We start from the raw sequence: 21,280 nt of genomic DNA, 5'->3' as shown, positions 1-21,280 counted from the left end.
CGTGTTAACGCGCCGCCATCTTGGGTTGCATCTCCGTAAAAGTTGTCAGCAGAGGGAAGCATGAAGTGCTGTAAGATTTTCTGGGAAAACAAAACTGCACTGACTTTAGACTTGATAATAAAACACAGTGGATCAACACCAGCAGATGACATGTCTCTCCAAACCTTCACTGATCATCAGTAAATTTTACATTTCATTTAGGAAATGAAGGGAGCAGAGTCTGGAAGAAGAGTGGAGAGACACACAGTCCAAACTGTTTGAGGTATAGTGTGAAGTTTCCACAATCAGTGATGGTTTGGAGAGACATGTCATCTGCTGGTGTTGGTAGACCAGAGCCCTAGATCACAAGAGCAGATAATCATGAACCTATTGGCATCATGTGTAATGTTATAGCATATAGCATATAGTGTGAATCACATGAGATATGCTATGAATTAATCCTGAAGTAAGCGTGTTTCATCAGCAGATGATTAAAATAATTCTGGACTTATACATTTTGCTTCTCAGCCTGCAATCCTGCAAATGTCCAGTTACTTTCAATTCCTGCAGGAAAACCGTTTAATTACACAAATGTTAGGCATGCTTATGTCTATGTCTAAAGGAAAGGGGAAAGGAGGCACACAAACATAAAATCAAAACACTAAATCTGCATATGTAATTGGATTGGTCTTGTGATATTTAATGCCAGTGTTTTAAATAAAATATATATGTCTGGATTGCATTAGATCATATCTAAATAGAAGCAAATAGATCTATGGGCTTGTGTAATATTTGCTTTGCTAATAGGGGCTCTGAATGGTCCAGCGATCAGGATATTGCTGATTCGAATCCCGGTCATGCAGCCTGCCATCAGCTGCCAGAGCCCTGAGAGAGCACAATTGGCCTTACTCTCTCTAGATGTGGGTAGATGGCGCTCTCTCTCCACATCACTCCTAGGGTGATGTTGATTAGCACAAGGCGTCTGTGAGCTGGTGTATTAGAACTGAGTCACTGCGCATTCCTCCAATGCTACTCGCCAGTGCTGCACCAGCAGCAGTTCAAATAAATAAATAAAGGCGGAGTCTGACTTCACCTGTATAGGAGGAGGCATGTGCTAGTCTTCACCCTCCTGGCTTAGTTAAATTTAGGAGAAAATGAAAAAAAATAATAATAATAATAAGTCATAAAATAACAGTATGAAAAGTAATCGGTAAAACTATACCTCAGGGGACAGCTTTTGAATGCTCACGCCTGTATATGCTGTGAGGTGTTATCTTGTGAATGAGGTTGATGAGCAGACAGTGGGGGCAGATATAATTTTTGATTTTTTTTTTTTTTGTGGGCATTAAACATTCCTCAATCCACAGTGTCTCTTTTTTAGAGGTTTGGACCCTTTTCTCTGTAAAGCTGCTTTGTGACAACAGCTTTATAAATAAAATTTATTGAATTAAATTGAGTGATCATTTCTTGGAAAATTACTTGGAATAATTTAAATTAAACTAAAAATCTACATTTAAAATTAGGCTGTTTTTTCCACAAGATGAGAAGTTACAGCTATGCACAGTTAAAGCATGTAGTTAAAGATGCAGCAGACAGAGATTAAAGATTAGCTGGAGTATTTCTGTAAGTCTTTAAGTTGTATCTAAAGTCATGTTGCCCTGTGGTGTTAATACAGATGTATGAACGTCTCCATCAGTGCGGCAGCGTCTCTCGCGAGGGCCGAGGAGGAACAGGGCTCTAACGTGGAGCGCATGGTTGAGCGGTTAGGACGGAGGGGTGATTAATACGGCCCAGGGTCAACGAGACAGAGACGGAAAGCTCGGGCCAGTCGAACGGGGATCTAAAGAGGAAATCAATTTTTAATTTGGCTGTCAGGAAAGTAAAGCTGAAACTTCAATGGTATAGACATGACATAAATAACAGTCACGCTCGGGAGCGAGTGAATGGCGCGCGGAACCAGGCGAAGAGGGGCAAAGAGGACAGATAAAGAAACAGAGGAGTGAGGACGAATGGGAGGTGAAACACTAAGCTTATCAGTGTAAGCTTGTTGAGCGTTATCCTTCATGTCCCGGAGTTCAGACACTTTGCAAATCGCTGTCTTTTTCCCGACACATATGCTCGCTCAACCTGCTTGCTCGTTAATGAGGTCTCGGCTAGTTGGCTGAGTTTCAGGGCCGGAGATAAAAGAGCTGAGAACTGCTTAAACCAGGTTGGAGACATGAGGCCAGATGCAGCTAAGCATTTAGCGCGTGTTAGAGCTGTTTAGGCAGGAGATTACAGTACTGAAGTCATTTAGTCCTTCAGACTGATAAACAGCAATGCTCTGCCAACAAACTCCTTTATTATAAACTTGTTTATGTTTGTTATTTCAGGGTCTAGGGCTGGATCCAAGTCATCTAATATTTGGCTATAAATCTGTTGGATACAGTGGCTTGCAAAAGTGTTGATCACCATTGAACGTCTCCTTTCCTGCTCCATGAAGTAATCTTCATGTGAAAGCTTTGCGTTTGTGAGCATTTCTGCCTGTTTGCTGGGTGGTGTTGATTAGCTAGACCGACGGCTGGACTGTGGCTAGGTTAGCGTAGCTTAGCGTAGCGTAGTTTAGTATTAGCTTAGCCTTAGGCTTAGCCTTAACCTTTTTTTCCACAAAAAGCAAGCCAGCACAGTGGGCTGCAGGCCAGCATGCCTTGGCTGGGCGCTAGCCCATGCTAAGCTAATGCTGCTGCTGCTACTGGAGGCAAAGATACTAAAATGTCTTGCGTGTATGCCTTTACTCGGCAAGGCAACGCGTCCGCGGAGTGATACAGGTTTAGTGTGAGAAGGCTGTGCTTTTAGCACAAATATCAGCACGGTTAAAACACTTCTCCACCAATCAGTTTGTGAGGTCGGAACTAATTGTTGTATAATATCCCGCACGCAGTCATGCATCCAGCACGAGGACAACTCACGTGTAACACGCCGTGCCACAAACACACACTGGAGGGAGTGACTCATCATGTGACTAATTTAGGAAGTAATTCTCCTGAGTACTAGCACCTGGGGACCCAGGTATAAAAGACTGACCCTGGTGTGTTTTCTCAGGTATTGACCCTGCTTATTCTGACTACTCCTTTTGTTATTAAAGCTTTGATTTTACATCTGTGCTTGTCTGAGTTCTTCCTGACTATGACACAGGCCATGATGCAGAGGAGACCACCATGCCACCACAAAATACAGCGACTGCTTCCCCCTAAACTGGCATTTGCAGCCAGATGCTGCCTTTGCGCTCTGGCCACTTGAACCCTGTCAGAGCGCATTTTCTCAAAGTCTGTCTGCGTCGTGCACAAGACCAGAAACTCCCCTTTACCAGAAAATGTGGACAGACTCATCTTCCTTCCACAGACAGAGAAAGAGAGAGAGTGCAGGTAGATTCTGAGCTTGGACTATAAACACTTGCAGCAACACAATTTATTGATCATTTGTTGATTTCAAAGACTGACAAAAAAAACGATGTGTTTATTGAAATGTATGTTGAGCTGCTGTTATTATATTATTATAACACTTCCAAATATTAATGCTGCAGCTCAGAAGCTCAAAGAAATTGTATTTGGACATGCTTATTAAAATATGAAAATGGACACCATGTCCTATTTTTTTTTTAAAGTTAACAAATACATATTTAATGTTGCATATATATATATATATATATACATTCACCATCCAGTCATTTTTATTCCCGCTGGAAAAAATATACATTTTAGAGGGAAAATATGGAATAAATCATAAATATGAGGAATCGCTTGGCCACTTAATCTGCAGCTATGACTCTCGAGCTTGCTAGACTCTTGGCCATTTCTGTGTGATAGGAAGGAAATGCGAAAGGAATCAAAGGTTCTGAGAGCAGAAGCTTGAGGACCTCGAACCGCCTTGCATGTGATAGGTCAAAAAAAAATGCAAGAAGCCAATCGGGTTAGAATGTGGCTTGTGTTGTGGCTTCACTAGTGATGGGGGATATACAGCTGAGTAGCAGCTGAGTGAATGGGACAATTGGCCTAGCTAAAGTGGGAGAAAAATGGGAGAAAAAACATAATAGCTATTTCTTTGCATCTCTAGCATTGGCTAAAAGCACTGTATTTCAGAATGCTAGTGGTGAATGGAGGTGGGCTATTCGTATGTTTCACTACAGCCCCAGTACATCTCACACTGGATGTCCCCTTTAAATATACAGTCTACAGTTTGAATCTATCTATACAGTTTCTCATCAAGCAGATTTTTTTGTATTTGTTTCTACAGTAACAGTTGCAAAGAACCAATACCATTTCAACCTCTAAATACGAACAAACACAGCAAGCTTGCGGTGAACCGAGTAGGAGCCAGTACTCACGTCTTTGAGGCATCCCATAAAGTTGTTGCTGACCGGGGAGCCGGGCAGGTCGGCAGTGTTTGGACTGCCACCCACGTAGAAGAAGTCATCCGAGCCCAGCATGGTGTAGTCTTCCTGGGTGTAGCCAGTGGTGGTGAGCAAGCCGTCCACGGAAATGGTGACCTGAGCGTGCGTCGAAGGTCAGGGAGGAAGAAGGTCACAGGAAGAAGAGTGGCGTGGATGGTAGGGGGGTAAAAAAAGAGAGAGAGAAAGAAAGGGAAGAGAGAGAGAGAGAATCTTTTCGATTAAGTAACAACCAAATACATTTATTGACTCAATAAATAAAAAAATAAATAAACACAAAAATAAATAAATACCTTGAAAAAAAAAAAACAGAATTTTAACAATTAAATCTCAACTTTCCTAACTCCCTATTCCTGCATCCGTATTTACATATAGTTCCATATCATGTGCGTTCTCTTTTTCAAAGGATTAATAAAGGGCACTCCATTTAACTTAACGTCTGCTGTTGCTGCTTTAGTTTTTTTTTTGTTTGTTTGTTTTTTTATTGTTGCGTGAGGGTAGGTTCTTCTGTGTGTGCTCGTAAGAGGCTAGGAGGCTAGAAGCTAATGCTGTGTGCAGGAGGAGGAAGAGGTACGTGGAGAGGACTGGCGTATAGACTGGGGTTAGCAGTTAGCAGGTGATGTAAAGGTGACTATATTAGTAGAAAAGGGGAGAATCACACAGAAAAATGGTGGTTAGTACAGAACAGAAGACGTAGCTCTGTGTTACTGCTGCTCTATTCACCCTTTCATTCCAACTCTAAAGTTTCAGCTGCAGGAATTCTGGCAGAATGTGTCTCGAGAACAGATAACCGATTGGTCGTGATAGGCTTCAGTGAGGTTAATGCAAAAGCCATGCATGATGGGAGGGACAGCACCGTGGACAGCAGTTTCAGGACAGTTCTGAGGATGTTCTGTCCGCTAATATACACTGAATAATTTGTTAGCACAGTTCTAAGTAAAATGGGAAAGCTGGAAATGTTGTTTCTAGCAGAAAAATTCTGTATTATTATGAAATAAGCAAGTTTTGAGAGAACAAACATGCCTGAAGGTCTTCACCTTTCCAATCTAGCATCCTAAAAATTCCCTTTTTTTCTTCTCTTACGCACCAAAAAGACTTTCCTCAACCCTCAATCACCCCGTCTCCTCTTTTTAAATCTCTTTAAATCTTTCTTTGCAGACTTTTTTTTTCTTATTGGAGAGGAGAGACTCCCTTCTTACGATGGGTTAAAGTTGTCCAAACTCCAGCCCAAAGAGTCTCCTTTCTTGCAAAATGTACATTATCTTTGAGGTTGGTGTGGCGCAGTGGATAACACCACTTCCTACAAGTGAGCCACCACATCATGAGGGAGACTTGGGTTCAATTCCTTGTCTGGGTGACTATTATGCTGCGCTACAACAATAATGGGCCCTATTTTAGGGTTCTATAGCACTCCAGCCAATTGCGTTTTGCACAGTTGGATTAAGGGCGTGACAGTGTTTCTTTGGTATCATGAAGGCACAAAAAAATGCCTTGTGCATGGACTAATCATGGGTGTGTTTTGGGCATAACTCTTCATTCCTTTTAAGAGGCAGGTGAGCTCTGACTTTGGCGTGTTCGTATCTTAACAGTGCGACACTTTGTGCATCTCAGCAGCTCATTTAAAGGAACAGCAAATGTTCTTTTATTCTTTATTCGGTTTATTGTTGAGTTAAAAGTCGGGTTTGCACTCTGCAGTGCATCTATGTGTTTGTGTTTGTTTATCAAGTGATTAGGTACTGGGAGCACCTATAGGAATGGACTCTAACGACTGACTGTTGTCTAGGTTAAATTCAGTAGGTGGTGCACCTGTGTTTTACTCCGCCAATATATCAATACACTAGAAATTTACCTGAACACACCTCATTTCCAGACCCCACATCAATCAGTGTGTAGATTTATTCATAAACTCTGATGCTATTTTAACAGTGCGGGGGCAAGGCGTGAAAATAGGCGTGACTGTTGACGGGGTGTTACTGTTTTTTTTTTTTACTGTTTTTAGCAAAAGAAAAATCACACTGTTTTCATTCCCCATTATGTCCCATTGTCCCATTATCCAGAATCATTTGTTTTACTTTAATTTCTGGATATATGTCGGGATTGTGCGCATAGCTGTGCCATTCATTAGAATATTCAACTTAAAAAAATAAATAAAAATGCTGCTATTTTCAATTTAAAAGAAACACACAAATCTCATCTCATGGATTGCTGCTTTAAATCATCTCATTTCATGTGTGGTTTAGTGATGTCTAACTTTTGCCAAAAACACAGACAGAAAGTCTGTATCAGAGCCAACCAGAAGGTATAAACACATCTGTTCCACGCCTTTTTTTTTCCTTTTCATAAACTCCGTCCTCATTTACGGGGCAGATCTGTAAATGTAGCATATTGTTAAGAGCGACAGGCGTCCAAAATCTTGAGGATTGCAGGCTGTTTGTCTCCAGCTGAGCCAAATCATTGTACTAATTACTCCAGTGCACTGGATGCTCATACAGCGCAGAGCCTAAAGATATTAATATCCAGACGCGATTATGCACTTCTAGAATAGGACATAAGAGAGAGCGGCATTAGGCAAATGACAGAATTCATCACTGGCTAGTTATGTCCTGAAACCGGAGCCCGTAATGCGTCCCGAGAAGAACGACTCCGGGCAGAAATGGAGGGAGGGGACTCAAAAGGAGGGGGAAAAAAAGGAAAGCAACACAAACCAAACATGCTACAGTGATTGAACCAGACACCTCATTCATGCAGTGAAAAGAGGTTAAGAAAAGGTGCAGCACAAACCAAAAAAACTGGAAACGAAAAGAAAAGCAAAGCAAAGAATTCCAAGCACATTTAAAGTGGCAACCTGGCAACCCAGGTATTTATTACAATATCACAAGCATGAAGCACTGACACACTAACACAATATCAGGGTACTGTAGGGTACTGTAGGGTGCAATAACACATAAACACTAATGATGCAGGGGTCAGCTTCTATAGCTTCTATATACACATAGACCCATCCATCCATTCATCCCTCCCCAAAATGCTTTTTTTTAAATATATAAAATATATATATAAAAAAATAGATTTACTATAAAACAACAACTGCGCCACCCAGAACAAAAGCACAGTACTGACCCCAGCCAAGGGGTGGGAATCAACTCCTGCATCACTAATAAACACATAAAATCAATAAAGCCACTAAAGCAAGCAATTAATAAGAGCAGACAAGCTAAAGATAAAGCACAGAGTTATGCACTAAAGCCACACAAAGAGAGAAAGAAAGAGAGAGAGACAGAGAGAGAGAGAGAGACAGACAGAGAGAACAATAAAGAGAGGGGGAGGCTTTGCCCTCAGCTTTAAGGGTGGCAACGGAACAAGTGATCGCTGCGATGACTGCTATTCTTAGTTCACACAAGCATCACAAGTGCACAAGCATTACACATATGGCTTCCCCTTATCACCACCGTCACTAACCAGGTGGAGGGCATGTCAGCTACTGAGCTCCTTCCTCAAGTCTTGTAAAAAAAAAAAACACTCTTATAAATAACAGCCACTACAGGCTTCTTCAGTTTTAACACCTTCACTACTTTACGCTCCTTAACCAAGCTTTTAATTAATGACGCCATGAACACTAAGATAGAGTTTGATTTTCATTATAAGATCTATTGCTCAGAATCTACTATAAATGATTTAGTATCTACTACAACTGCTATTAATGATGCAGTCACTTTTTTATGAATTCATGAAATGAGTCTGCATCTACTACAAATTAATCTACTCTGTATCTATTAAAATTGAAGGTCCCACTTTATAATAAGTGTCCCTAATTACTATGTAGTTACACGGTAACAATCCATGTAACTACAGTGTAACTACTGATGAGGTACACATTGTTACAGTTTAACTATAGAGGTACATGTTATGTAATATTATACACACGTTGTATGTATTAAGGTTAATTTTGGGTTAATTTAGGGTGAGTGTACTTGCACAAGTAATAGAGCAAGTGTACTTACACATGTGTAACAATGTGTGTGTACTTACACATGTGTAATAGTGCGTGTGATAAGTTGAGTATAAACGTAACAGCTATTGTCTACTACACACACTTTTACACATGTGTAAGCACACACACATTGTTACACACGTGAAAGTACACTTGCTCTATTACTTGTGTAAGTGCACTCACCCTGGTACACATATGTACTTACACAAGTCAAAATTAACCTTAATACACATGTGTAATTACATAACCTGTACCTCTGTAGTAAATCTGTAACACTGTGTACTTCATCAGTAGTTACACTGTAGTTACATGGATTGTTACCGTGTAACTACATAGTACTTAGGGACACTTATTATAAAGTGGGACCAAATTGAGTCTGTATCAACTAAAGACAGTAGGATAAATGATTCAATGACTTTTAATGGATAAATCTGTATCCATTACAAATGATTCTGTATCAATTAAAACTAATTATGTATCAACTATACAAGATATAATAACTGGTATAAATTATTCAATTACTTTTTTTGGATCATTCTGTATCTGCTATAAATAACTCTCTTCTGATATTAATGAAAATATATGTTATTACTTATTTGGTATTCTACTAGTCTACTGTAAAGAATCCAATATCTGCTATAAATAATATAATAACTATTACTATACAGGACTCTGCATCTGTTTTATTGAAATCAAGTACCTGTTATAAATGATTGATTGACATTTGACACGGATATTTCTCTCTATTACAATTTATTAATTTACTGTTATACAAAAAAGCAGTCACTATTATTGATTCTGTAGCTACTATAACTGCTATAAATGATTTAATAACTACTACGAATGATTCAATTGCTTTTATTTTTAATTAGCTATGTACAACTCTAATACTCTAATAATTTAGTAACTAAACAAATGTAAATGATTATTTGTTATAAATGACTTCTGTATCTACTATAAATAATTAGTTAAGTTGTGTGATTTGGTATTTTGGTATAAATAATTTACTATCTGCTATAAATGATGCAATGTATAATTATTCTGTATCTACTAGAAATCATTTAGCTACCTTTATTAGCTGCAATAAAACTTCTGTTACTGCAATAAATGATGTAGTTGCTACAATTAGTTAATCTACTATAAATGATAAAAAATTGATATAAACTATTCTATATTTTTTTTATCTAGCAAAGTGCTATTTAGTAGCTGTTCATTTATTATATTTATTTACTATAAATAATGCAATTTTTTTAATTATTCAGTATGCACTACAAATATAAAAACAATCATTTTACTGCAAAACATATGCAGTTGAAGCTATTAATTAATCTTTATCTACTATAAATGATCAAAAACTGCTATGAACTTTTATATAAATTTTTGACTGTATCGACCATAAACAATTTAGTATCTGTTCATTTATTACTATGAATTATGCCATTTTTAATTATTTAATTTGTACAATACATATTAAAAATCTGCTAGATTTTATTAAGTTACTAATGTTTATAACTGTGTTTCTACCATTAACAATCATTTTACTGCTACAAATTAGGCCAGGGGTGTCCAAACTACGGCCCGCGGGCCATTTGCGGCCCGTTTCCTTTTTTGAAAGTTGGCCCAATGTTAAGCAGGTTTTTATAATGTGAGATTCAAAGTTTGAACGCTAGGTGTCAGAAACGGGCCAAAGAGTCTAAAAGCGGAGAGAGTGCGCATTTCTAGCGCAGAAAAACGGGCCAAAGAGTCTAAAAGCGGAGAGAGTGCGCATTTCTAGTGCAGAAAATCGGGCCAAAGAGTCTAAAAGCGGAGAGGGTGCGCATTTCTAGCACAGAAAAACGGGCCAAAGAGTCTAAAAGCGGAGAGAGTGCGCATTTCTAGTGCAGAAAATCGGGCCAAAGAGTCTAAAAGCGGAGAGGGTGCGCATTTCTAGCGAAGAAAAACGGGCCAAAGAGTCTAAAAGCGGAGAGGGTGCACATTTCTAGCACAGAAAAACGGGCCAAAGAGTCTAAAAGTTGCCGTAATTAAGGAGTTTAATATTAAGAGACATCATGAAATTAAACATCAATTTGAAAAATCTTAGTTTACACAACACTGTCAAAGATAAAGATAGTAAGTAAGTCAAGTAAAATGGTGTGTAAATGAAAGTAATCAGGAAAAATGTATTATTTAAAGTGGTATATTTCATTATTTGTTTTATTACAGAGTCTTCGGCCCGTGACTTCAAATATATTTCTCCTTCTGGCCCCCAATAAAAAAAAGTTTGGACACCTCTGAATTAGGCAATTGATATTCATTAATCTTTATCTACTATAAATGATCAAAAACTGCTATGAACAATTGTATTATTTATCTTTTAATTTGTTTTAATCTACTAAAAATAAAAAAACGAACAGCTGCTATTTAGTTACTACTTTAATTATTGTGTATCTACTATAATTGACACAAATCTATCAGATATAAATTAAGCTCCTTTTGTGAATAATTGTGTATCTACCATAAACAATTCAGTAACTAATATAAACAATTCAGCATCTACTATTAATAATTGTGGAACTGCTATAAACATGATTCTGTAGCTACTAAAATATTCAGTAACTGCTATGAGAACAGTATGAAACGGATGCTGTAGGAAATGAAAAATGGGCCTATATACAGGTCTTTAGGCTGTAAAAGGTTAAAGAACCTACACATCAATCATATATTGTTTTTCTAACCCAAGATCCAAGCATATAATATATAGTAACAGCTATTTTAAGAGCAGAGCAAGAACTGAGTAATTTAGGTGCATCCCACTTATTTGAGCAGGCTGCTGCTTTGACTCTCTATATTACAACCATTACCATGTCTCATAATTCGCTGCCTCCTCCTCCTGATACATCATGATAATCTCAATTAGTTCCATCGAAGCATGTAATATTAGAGATATGAAGTACTTTGTTAAAGCCTCTTTTTTTCACTTCTGTGAACAGTCGAGGGTTTTACATAAACGGTGTCTAATATAAGCTTAGCATTATGCTCCCTTCAAACATTTTGACATACGCTCATCAAGCTATATAAAAAAAAAAAAACACCCTGCAAGCTACGAGATATAACAAACACGCAGGCTTTAATCTGAACTGTAAAAGAGAAAGAGGAGTTGCCTGGGCTTGCACTCATACAGTGAAGCGCTCTCTCTCTTTCGCTATCCGTTTGTGAGATGAAAGCCTCCCCCACTCTTTTGTCTCTCTTCTTGTTCCTGATTAATTTGACAGATATGAATATAATGCATGAAAACACTGAATATTAGTGAGTATTTTTTGTCCCTTGCAAAAAATCAGAATAATTAAATGTCACATCATACAGTTTATTCACATTTCACATCCAGAAACTGTATGAAATGCAGTCGCAGCGTTCACTAAAGGCACAGTAAAGCAGATGCAAGCATGCGCAGCAGGAGGGGAGGAGACTGTTGCATATGATCAGGGGTTCAGACATTACACTTAGCTCCTTTATGAGGGAAAAGAAAAAGCTGGAAACTGAGAGAGAAGACCCTGCGGTTTCCATTCTGGCAAGCGATGGGTTGGTGCACACCTCAAAACTGAAATTATGTAGAGAAACATTACAGTAATAACAATATGAATATGAGAATATAGCCTACATCTATTTAATGTAGCACAAGTAATGCTTGGTAAATTTAGATTTTTTTTGGATAACAATATCAGGGTTCCCACTTGTTTTATATAAACATTTTCCAAAATGTTATATGCTAGGACACTCTCTGTGATGTACTAGACGACATAAATGCCCGGGGGACTTTAACTTTAACTTTAACTATTAAACGCAGAATGAATTTGTGCAGAAATGGATTAAAACCCCCTTTTTTTCGTAAATGACCACATTTATTACATACTAGCGCATCTCAAAGAAAAGAAATAAATAGAATATCATTGAAACGTTACTTTATTTCAGTAATTTAGTTCTAAATGTGAAACTCATATATTATATAGATGTATTACACACAGAGTGATTTAAGAGTTTTTTTTTATTTTTTTATTGATGATTATTGATGGCTTACAGCCAATGAAAACCCAAAAATTATTTTCTCAGAAAACTTTAAATATTTTATGAGAGCTATTGGTACTTTTAGCAGTGTGGGCAGTGTGCCAAATCCTGCTTGAAAATGAAATCCGCATCTCCATAAAAGTTGCCAGCAGTCTGTAGTCACTATATTTCCAAATAAATTGTAAAAATTACTGATGGTTAATGAAGATTTGGAGAGCCAAAGTCAATGCCAACGTTTTTTCAGAAAATGTTTACAGCACTTGCGGATTTCATTTTCCAGCAGGACTTGGCACACTGCCCATACTGCCAAAAATACCATTCAATCTAATATAATAGTTTACATTTATTGTTAAAGCAACATAGAATTGGTTACTTTCATTTTTGTTGCTCTTGTGGTGGATTAGTTACTTAATTATTGTGAAATAAGTTTAAGGGACATGTCTGATTTTGCACTGGTGCTGATTTAGCTGAGAGATCCCTGACAGACAGAACTGCAGCATTTTAGTGATATTATTACATATATTGGCTGAGAGGGACTGACTAACTATATGAGTTTATCGATAACATACACAAGCATATACTCAGCATTAACATGCTTATACATCTAGTATTTTTGCAGCATTCCTGAATTCTGGAAAAAAAAAATATTTAAATATATTTAGGAAGGTCTGCTTTACAAAGCATCACAAATGAGGCTGAATAAGTATTACTGGATGTACTACTGAATACCTATTACTTTATGCTAATGTTTTTTGTAAGATGCAAATCCCTCTGTACATCCAAGCTGCCCCTGAGATCAAAACTCATTTTTATTTTGTTATCATTCAGATACTAAAATGACTTTTATCTAGACTGAGTAATGCTGACTGATGCTGATCAGCTAGAAGACAGTTGTTAAAAAAAGCTTGTCAATATATATATATACGAGGCACAAGTGTGTTAAGCAGTGTCTTATTAATCAATAACATTTGTATAATGAGTATTGACTTCTGTATCCATTAATAAACACTGTAAGATGCAGGTTTTATGTATATGTATTTCTGTATCGGTCAATATTACAGTGCAGAATTACTGAATTCAATAAACTGCACATTAGTGGATAAAATACACAATGGCTTAATAGCTCAGAGACTCAACAGTGACTCAATAACTTCTCTAAAGATATCACTAATATTTTCAGTAGGGGTGTGTCATATTGTATCAAATACTAATATCAACCAAAATCCTCAGCACAATAAAAAAAACTTCATATCCTGATAATACAGATATGCTTGAAAGCAGACTATTAAGTCTATGTTGCATTTGTTTTACTGTAGTTACTGCATTAACATTTAATTGTTAAATGTGCAAACAATAAATATGCAGCACTTATCTTTGTAATAGGTCTTTGTGTTTGTTGATACCTTACTTTATGTTTGTTACACTAGAGTCTTTTCAAGTCTTATTTACTGTGTGTATAATTGTAGATTATTTTTTGTTTATAGTGAATGTATAAAAGTGTTATATTAATACTAAATTAAGCTTAAACATTTATTTTATTTATGTAAAATATTACTGACTAATATATATATTTTTTCATATTGCCAAGAATAGCATTATTGGAAAAATAAACTAAAACACTTTAATATTATTTTAGAGCTATACCACCCATATCAAATATGTACATTTTTTTAGTTTTTGAGAAAAAGATTTTCCAGATTGTGATGGGATCTACTTTGAGTTTATTAATAGTGTAAAAATTTTGATTTCTTTGCATGAGCTACTCTCATTTTATATAGGATTTCTCCTTTAAATGAATACAAAAAAAAACACCCTTCCAAAGCAAGTTGAATACACACCAGCAAATGAGCACATGCACATATAGTAATAAAACTGTAATATTTATACTAAATTAAGCATAAACGTTTATTTTATTGCAGTAAAATATTATTGTCTTGAAAAAAAAATGTTTTGTCATATTGCCAAGAATATCATTATTGCAAGAAATATCATTATCACATCAATTTTCAATAATCTATACATTTTTCCATGTTGTGTGGGAACCCTGAGTATCTAGGCTTTAAGGATTTTGATACTTTCCCAATTTACTGAAGATATTCACTTTCAAATACTTTTTTTTTTTTTTTTTTAAGTTTTCACACCTATTCTCTGAAATTTCAGCCATATGATGTGTGACTGTAAATGGAATGCACCGAAAGCAACATCTAATGGACCACTCTGGTAAATGTGAAACAGAACGGGGTGACAGGAGTTATGATGATGAGTTTTTTTAAATTAGTAGACAGTCGTCAATGCCAGAAAATAAAATTTTGCACGGCACCTTCAAAGCGGTGCCAATTTTGTCATGTCTTTTTGTTGTTTCTGCACAGTAAAAGCAAAAAAGAGGTAAAAAAAAGGAAAAAAGGGCCAAACCAAACTAGACAATTAGAATGTGATATCTACCATATAATGCAGTTTGTTTACCGTAGGGAGTCCAACCCCTGCGTGCTTCGAAAAAGAACAAAAACAAGGGAGGGAGAGCAAAATTAAATACCATAAACTTCACTAAAAAGACAAAAATTCAAAAACTAGCCTGAACTGGTTTAGCAGATGTTAATCATGTTATGCTACTTTGCAATGATTGTTTTCAGAAAATAAAAGATGGATTACTCCTCTGCCCTCCAGCGGCTTAGACCGTGGTCAATCAGTAGCTACTTGATCAATATGGGTAGATTTTCTTTTTTCTTTTTTTTTTTTTCTTTTTCTTTATTCTTTCTTGTGTCAAGTGTGGACAAATGCTCAAATGTTAACGGCAAACAGATGACTCACATTCCATGGAGGGGTAATGTTAGTAATTCAGGGAAATTAGCAGAAGAAGTTAAACAATGGCAAATTCAGGAAATAAAAGCTTTCATGTTAGTAAGAAAAAGAGAAAGAGATAAAGAGATAAAGAGAAGGAGGGAGAGATAAATTAATCTTTCACACAGAGAAATGGTCAGAGGAAGGGCGTGGGGGGAGGAGGGACGGGGAGTGGGTTTTTTTTTTTTTTTTTTGAAGGGAGGAGAGGGAGAGAAGCAGGCAAGAGCAGCACCGGCGTGTTAAGGCATCTCGGAGAAATGTCAGCAACGATAACAAACTCTGAAGCTGCTTCTGGTAAATGAGTCAAAAAAAAAACAAAAAAAAACAATGATAACACCCATAGTCTTAGAAATGTCAGCTTGACACCAGTCAGGTCAGAGCGGTGTGTAGCAGCGGGAGAGCGCGCAGGAGCATAAAGCCAAATGTTACCCCGGATTGTAAATACCATTGAGCTGTTATCAGATGCACAATATACTCCAGCTCTGTAAGCGACTCCTGCTAAAGGTTACCACAATCAGATGGCGGGCTAATCAGCGCCGGCTAAATGACAGCGGGCCTACTCGTAGCCGCGCACGCCATCGTATAGTCATTGACTAGTAATGATCAGATTAAAAACATTCAATCAAGCTAACAGTGCTGGGAAAATTAGCCGAAAGGCTTGCCCTCATCAGAAAAAATAAATATCACGCTTTATCAAGGCAGCAATTGAAGCAATTGGGAGCTCGTTCTGCTTTCTTTTTTTTCTTTTTTTTTTCTGCCAGTCTTTTATTTTTTTTTTTTTTCCTCCTGTTGCTTTTCCCTCTCTTTTTTTAAATTTTTTTCTCAGTTAGGTTAAACGAGCGTGTTCCCCTCCCTCTCTGCTACTGGAATGATACTGGAATGCTGCCTGAATGTAAATCACTATATTTGCAAGCATAATTGGAGCATATTTACAGGATTATTCTTCAGCAATCACTGGGACAAAACAGAGACAGAGAGAGAGAGATGCACAGGCTAAACATGGATGAAGGCACTTAGCTTAGACGGAGATATCTGATGTAAAATGGACTTGGGCTGTAGTGAAACATGATAACGAGTACAAACTTTTTTGTGAAATACGCCACCTTTCTCACCTTCGTTCTCCCTCAGCATTCTGAAATATACAGCTTTTAGCCGATGCTCCCAACAGGCCTACAAAATGCTACAAAAGTGATAGGGGCATATATGTAAAGTTGCACATGCAAAGATACGAAAGAAAGTTTTTTACACCATTAACAAACTCAAAGTAGGGTTAAACCAAAATCTTATTCTTCACAGTTCAGCCTCCTAACTGGGTGAGCTACGTAGTAAACATAGTTAATAGGACCCAAATGCAGAGAAGTTAAGACTGAAAGCAGATTGAGTCAAACTGAAAATAATGTGAGACTCGGGATTTGAACCAAGGCCACCTTGTTGCTAAACTAATGCTTTATCACTCATCTAACAAAGCAGGTGGGATTCAAAACTGGCAGGCAGGCTTAAAACAATTGTGTCCTGAAAACTCCTGGTCACCAAAAGAAAAGCCCACACCTAATTTGGGGATTTTGGAGGGAAATTACCAAAGGCTGCCAGGAAGGAAGCTGGCTTTCCCAGGAAAGGAAAGGAAAAATAGACAAATAAAACTAAATGGCTCCTACAACACAAGAAAATTAAGAAAGGGAGAAACATAAATTTAATTTCAAATAAACTTCAACTCGGTTTCAAGACTTAAATGTTACATAAAGTAAATAAGTGAACAGAACTTCAGTCAATCCTTTCTTTAAGTAACCTTTACTTAATTTATTTTTGCTGAATCAATCCTTTCTTTAAGTAACCTTTACTTAATTTCTGCATACAATATTACCCAATTACAATTACTTCATTTATAACATATTACTCAAATAATATATTATAATTCCTGAAATTTAAATAATTTTAGTTAAAACACACATTCAAATATTTATATAATCTTAAAGATTTATTCTGTAAACAGACCAAGTCTCATACTATATACTAAAAATAATGTATTACATGCCATCCATGTGCTGGGACAGTATTTTTAAATGTCAGGAACTATAACATATTATGTATTATAACTTATTTGAGTAATATTGTATAAATTAAGTAATTGTAATAAGGTAATATTGTATGCAGAAATTAAGTTCCATTCACTTATTTACTCTATGTAATTTTGAAGTCTTTAAATTGAGTTGAAGTTACTTAAATTAATCTGAAAATAAATTTACTTAAAAAAAAGAAGAATGCAGAAAGCTGCAAAACTTTTTTTAAAGTAAATTTTACTCATCATTTTTTTTATTAGTGCAGTAGAGGAAGGCACAGCCTTCATTTAACAGCTAAATGTAGCTTGTGAAGTTCTTTTCTTTTTCTTTTCTCTCTTTTTTTGTTTAAAAGGAACGGAAAACATAAAAGAGGTCCAAAAGACCCGAGAGCTCCAGAACTCGAGAGCTTGAAAGAAAGAATAGTAGCCACTTGGCTGCTTACACACAAAAGGATACAGCAAATGCTGGTCTGCGTTCCTTTCTCTTTTAAAGGCAGGCCACAGGTGTTGCTGATCAAGCCTGATTACCACCAGAACCTACCCCAGTTGCCCCCTCTGGTGGCCGGAGGCTGCCTAGCCCTGGAGCCAGCCGTTACATCCCACTTTATTGGTAGAAATCTGAGAGCCTTGGCATTTAAAAGAGTACCTTGAGGTAGTTTGATAAGTCAACTGTCGAACACAAACGAATAGGTAGTTTAGAGGAACAGACTATTTAAATTAATTCACTGGAAATTCAGGAATATTAGAGATATTTTACACAACAGCTGGGATTAATGGTATTAAAAAAAGTACTGTGTGTATAAACAAACTTTTTTATTTATTTATTTTTTTATTTTATTTTTTGTACCACCTGTGCACATTTACATTTCTCAGTGCCTCGTTTTAAATCTCAGGGCTCTCAGAATTCTACCAATGAAGTTTAGAGCTAATTTGAGCTTGTTGTTAATGGTGTAAAAATAGTGATTTCTTTCCCCAGGCAAAACTATGGCCCAATCGCTATCATTGTAATTCAGTTGGGAGCATTGTCTAAAAGCATTGGCATTGTATTTGGGAATACTGATGGTAAATGGAGGTGGTTTATTCGTTTATGATGGAGGTTTGTACTTGTTATCATGTTTCACTACACCCCAAGTCCATTTCACACCAGACTTCTCCTTTAAACCAATAGAAAAAAACACCTTCACCAAGCACAGATTGGAATACACGGCAGAGACACCTGCGGACAAGCACACGCAGACGAGCCGACGAGCACACGCGTGCGTACGCAGGCTAACAGGGCCCCGTCGATGCTGCTTAAGCTGGCGATTGACGAGCGAAAGAAGCGAATCCTCTGGAGTGATGTCGATATCACAAACGTTTACTCTGGCCAGGCGTACAGCTGCGGCGAGGCTTCCGTGCCGCTCCTCTGCGTCCGTCCATAAATAAAGCAATCTACCTGCTTTTGCGCAATCAGCGTTAGCTATTACCTCCTTTAGCCTCTGAGGGGTAGCGCTATTAGGTGGACGACGTCCAAAACAACAGCCTGCAGTCTAGCTGCACTGGAGCACCTGTGAGGCCATCTGATTCCAATTAAACCAGGGCCTCACGCAGTCCATCTCTATCACATAACAATGCAGCGCTCCAGCCCCAAGGATCCAACAGATTTTGGAGCCATGTGAGCAGCTTAGACGTGCACACACACAAACATACACACACACACGAACACACAGCATTGGGCACTCACGCTTGCTTTTACGCTGCCAGTGCAAAAAAATAAAAAAATAAAAAATAATAGAAGCAAGGGCTGCTGTGGAGAATATAGCATTGATTACATTAAGTTATTGCATTGATTGCATTGCATGAAGGCAGTTTGGACATGGATGCTGACGAGTGTTGACAAAATAAATAAATAAATAAATAAATAAAACAAATTAAAAAAAAGAAGTGACATTAAAGAAATGAAAGAGAAATCTGTGTGTGCAGCTACAGCTACAGTGCATGAACAAACTCCATGCAGAGCTAGCCTCTTCATTATTTACAGTACACAGAAACGGTTAGCAGTCCTCCCCCTGGAGATCAAACATCCTGAAGATTTCACCTTTAATCCAGATATCATTCACATTCATTCAGACAGACCTTAATGTCAATGTCAGCGATAAAACACAGCACACAGCAACTTATAACTGTTATTATATAAGGCGCAATATCAATGAACGTCTTTTTTCCGGTCTATTTTCATGCATAAAGCACACCGGATTATAAGGTGCATTAAGCGACACTAGTAAGGATGCCTACATCGAAGTGAGCAAGGGTGTCGCCATGTTTCCCTTCAAATAGGGAAGTTGGGGGAGGCGCCTAAGTAAGCGAAACTGTAATTCTTAAAAAATTATTTTATTTTAAAGTCAAATGAGCACTGGGTGTTAATCTACACAGATTTCTCTCCTGAAAACTCTTTATTTACTGTGTATTTGTGTGAGTAAATCACTTTCGTTTATTTACAGTAAGCTTAGATTTCCAATATTTTTTGTCTAAGGGTGGAGTTTTCAGTGAAGTTTCTCCAGCACTAAGGCTAGGTGCAGCAGCATTAGCATTAGCCGCTTATTAAAGTGCTAGAGGGAAATAAATCTAAAGGCGCACTATCAAAGAAATTTTCAAACATAAGGCACACTGGATTATAAGGCGCATTAAGCCTTATATACGAAGTAACTGTAACTGTTATTGTATCGTATTTTTCGGACTGTAAGGCGCACCTGATTATAAGGTGTACTATCAATGAACGTCTATTTTCTGGTCTATTTTTATACATAAGGCACACTGGATTATAAGGCGCATAAAGTGACACTAGTAAGGATGCCTACATCGAAGTGAGCAAGGGTGTCGCCATTTTTCCCTTCTAATAGGGAAGCTTGGGGAAGCGCCTGAGTAAACAAAACTGTAATTCTTAAAAAAAAAAAAAAAAAAACATTTTCTTTCAAATGCACTTGAGCACTGAATGTTAATCTACACAGATTTCTCTCCTGAAAACTCCTGTTTATTTGGGTGAGTAAAGCACTTCCGTTTATTTACAGTAAGCTTAGATTTCCAATATTTTTTGTCTAAGGGTGGAGTTTTCAGTGAAGTTTCTCCAGCACTAAGGCTAGGTGCAGCAGCATTAGCATTAGCTGCTAACTGCAGTGCTAGAGGGATGTGAATGGCGCCCAATAGCGCTAGACTAGGGAACCCTGAGTGTTCTGGTAAACCAGGGCAATAACAGCATGCAGTTCGTCCAATGTAGCTTGTTTCAACACGGTAAACACTTAGACTACAGTCCAATATACTCATCTCTGAACGGCAAAAGAGCTAGCGCTGTGGTTAGCGAATAATGCTAATACTGCTGCACCCAGCCTTAATGCTGGAGAAACTTAAAGTATGAAGTTTCATACATAAAATTAAAGGATTTTAAGTGCGCCTTATAGTCAGAAAAATATCGAAATATGATTACACTGAAATGGCAAAAGTCATGGGAGAGGATTGTAGTTCCATTTCCCATAGAAGTTAAATAAAGAACACTGCACTGACCTATGGAATATACAAGAGGGGATTTTTTTGCAATAAATGTGGATTCATTTTTACCACATGATTATATATGTGTCCCTAATTGTTTTGAAGTCTTTCATATTATTCTACAATGCAGAAACTAAACTAAATTAAATAAAGAAATAAAGCTAAAGAAATAAATTGAATGAGAAGGAAGGTGTGCATTACTCATATATTTATGCCTAATAAAGAATATTAATGTAGCAACACATTCATTAAAACCTTCAATACCTTTAATCTGCAGTTATTTTATTTTATATTTTTTTTATTATTTCAGTTATAGATAGTGCAGCACAGCATGGGAATCACCATAAACTCAGTTTATATTTGTGGAGGCATCATGTCAGGCTAAAGCAAAACTGATGAATAAAGACCCTGGTTGGTGCTGAAGCAA

The 21,280-nt window shown here is 37.2% G+C and overlaps 1 protein-coding gene across 7 annotated transcripts in view; it reads right to left on the bottom strand.

Annotated features, from left to right (window-relative positions):
* The window catches only part of nrxn2a (neurexin 2a), a 696,697-nt gene that overhangs the window by 400,304 nt on the left and 275,113 nt on the right, over positions 1-21,280 (bottom strand). For 6 of the 7 annotated variants that reach the window (XM_049466698.1, XM_049466699.1, XM_049466697.1 and 3 more), the window contains 2 exons: positions 14,901-14,924; positions 4,343-4,504 (listed from right to left, as the gene is read on the bottom strand). In XM_049466698.1, the coding sequence (XP_049322655.1) occupies positions 4,343-4,504; positions 14,901-14,924 (186 nt within the window). The remainder of the gene's footprint in view (positions 1-4,342; positions 4,505-14,900; positions 14,925-21,280) is intronic. The other variant, XM_049466694.1, reaches the window with a different exon arrangement.

Source organism: Astyanax mexicanus, chromosome 17, assembly GCF_023375975.1.
Source record: "Astyanax mexicanus isolate ESR-SI-001 chromosome 17, AstMex3_surface, whole genome shotgun sequence".
NCBI classification, from domain to species: Eukaryota; Metazoa; Chordata; class Actinopteri; order Characiformes; family Acestrorhamphidae; genus Astyanax; species Astyanax mexicanus.
This window is presented reverse-complemented; position numbering and strand designations above follow the sequence as displayed.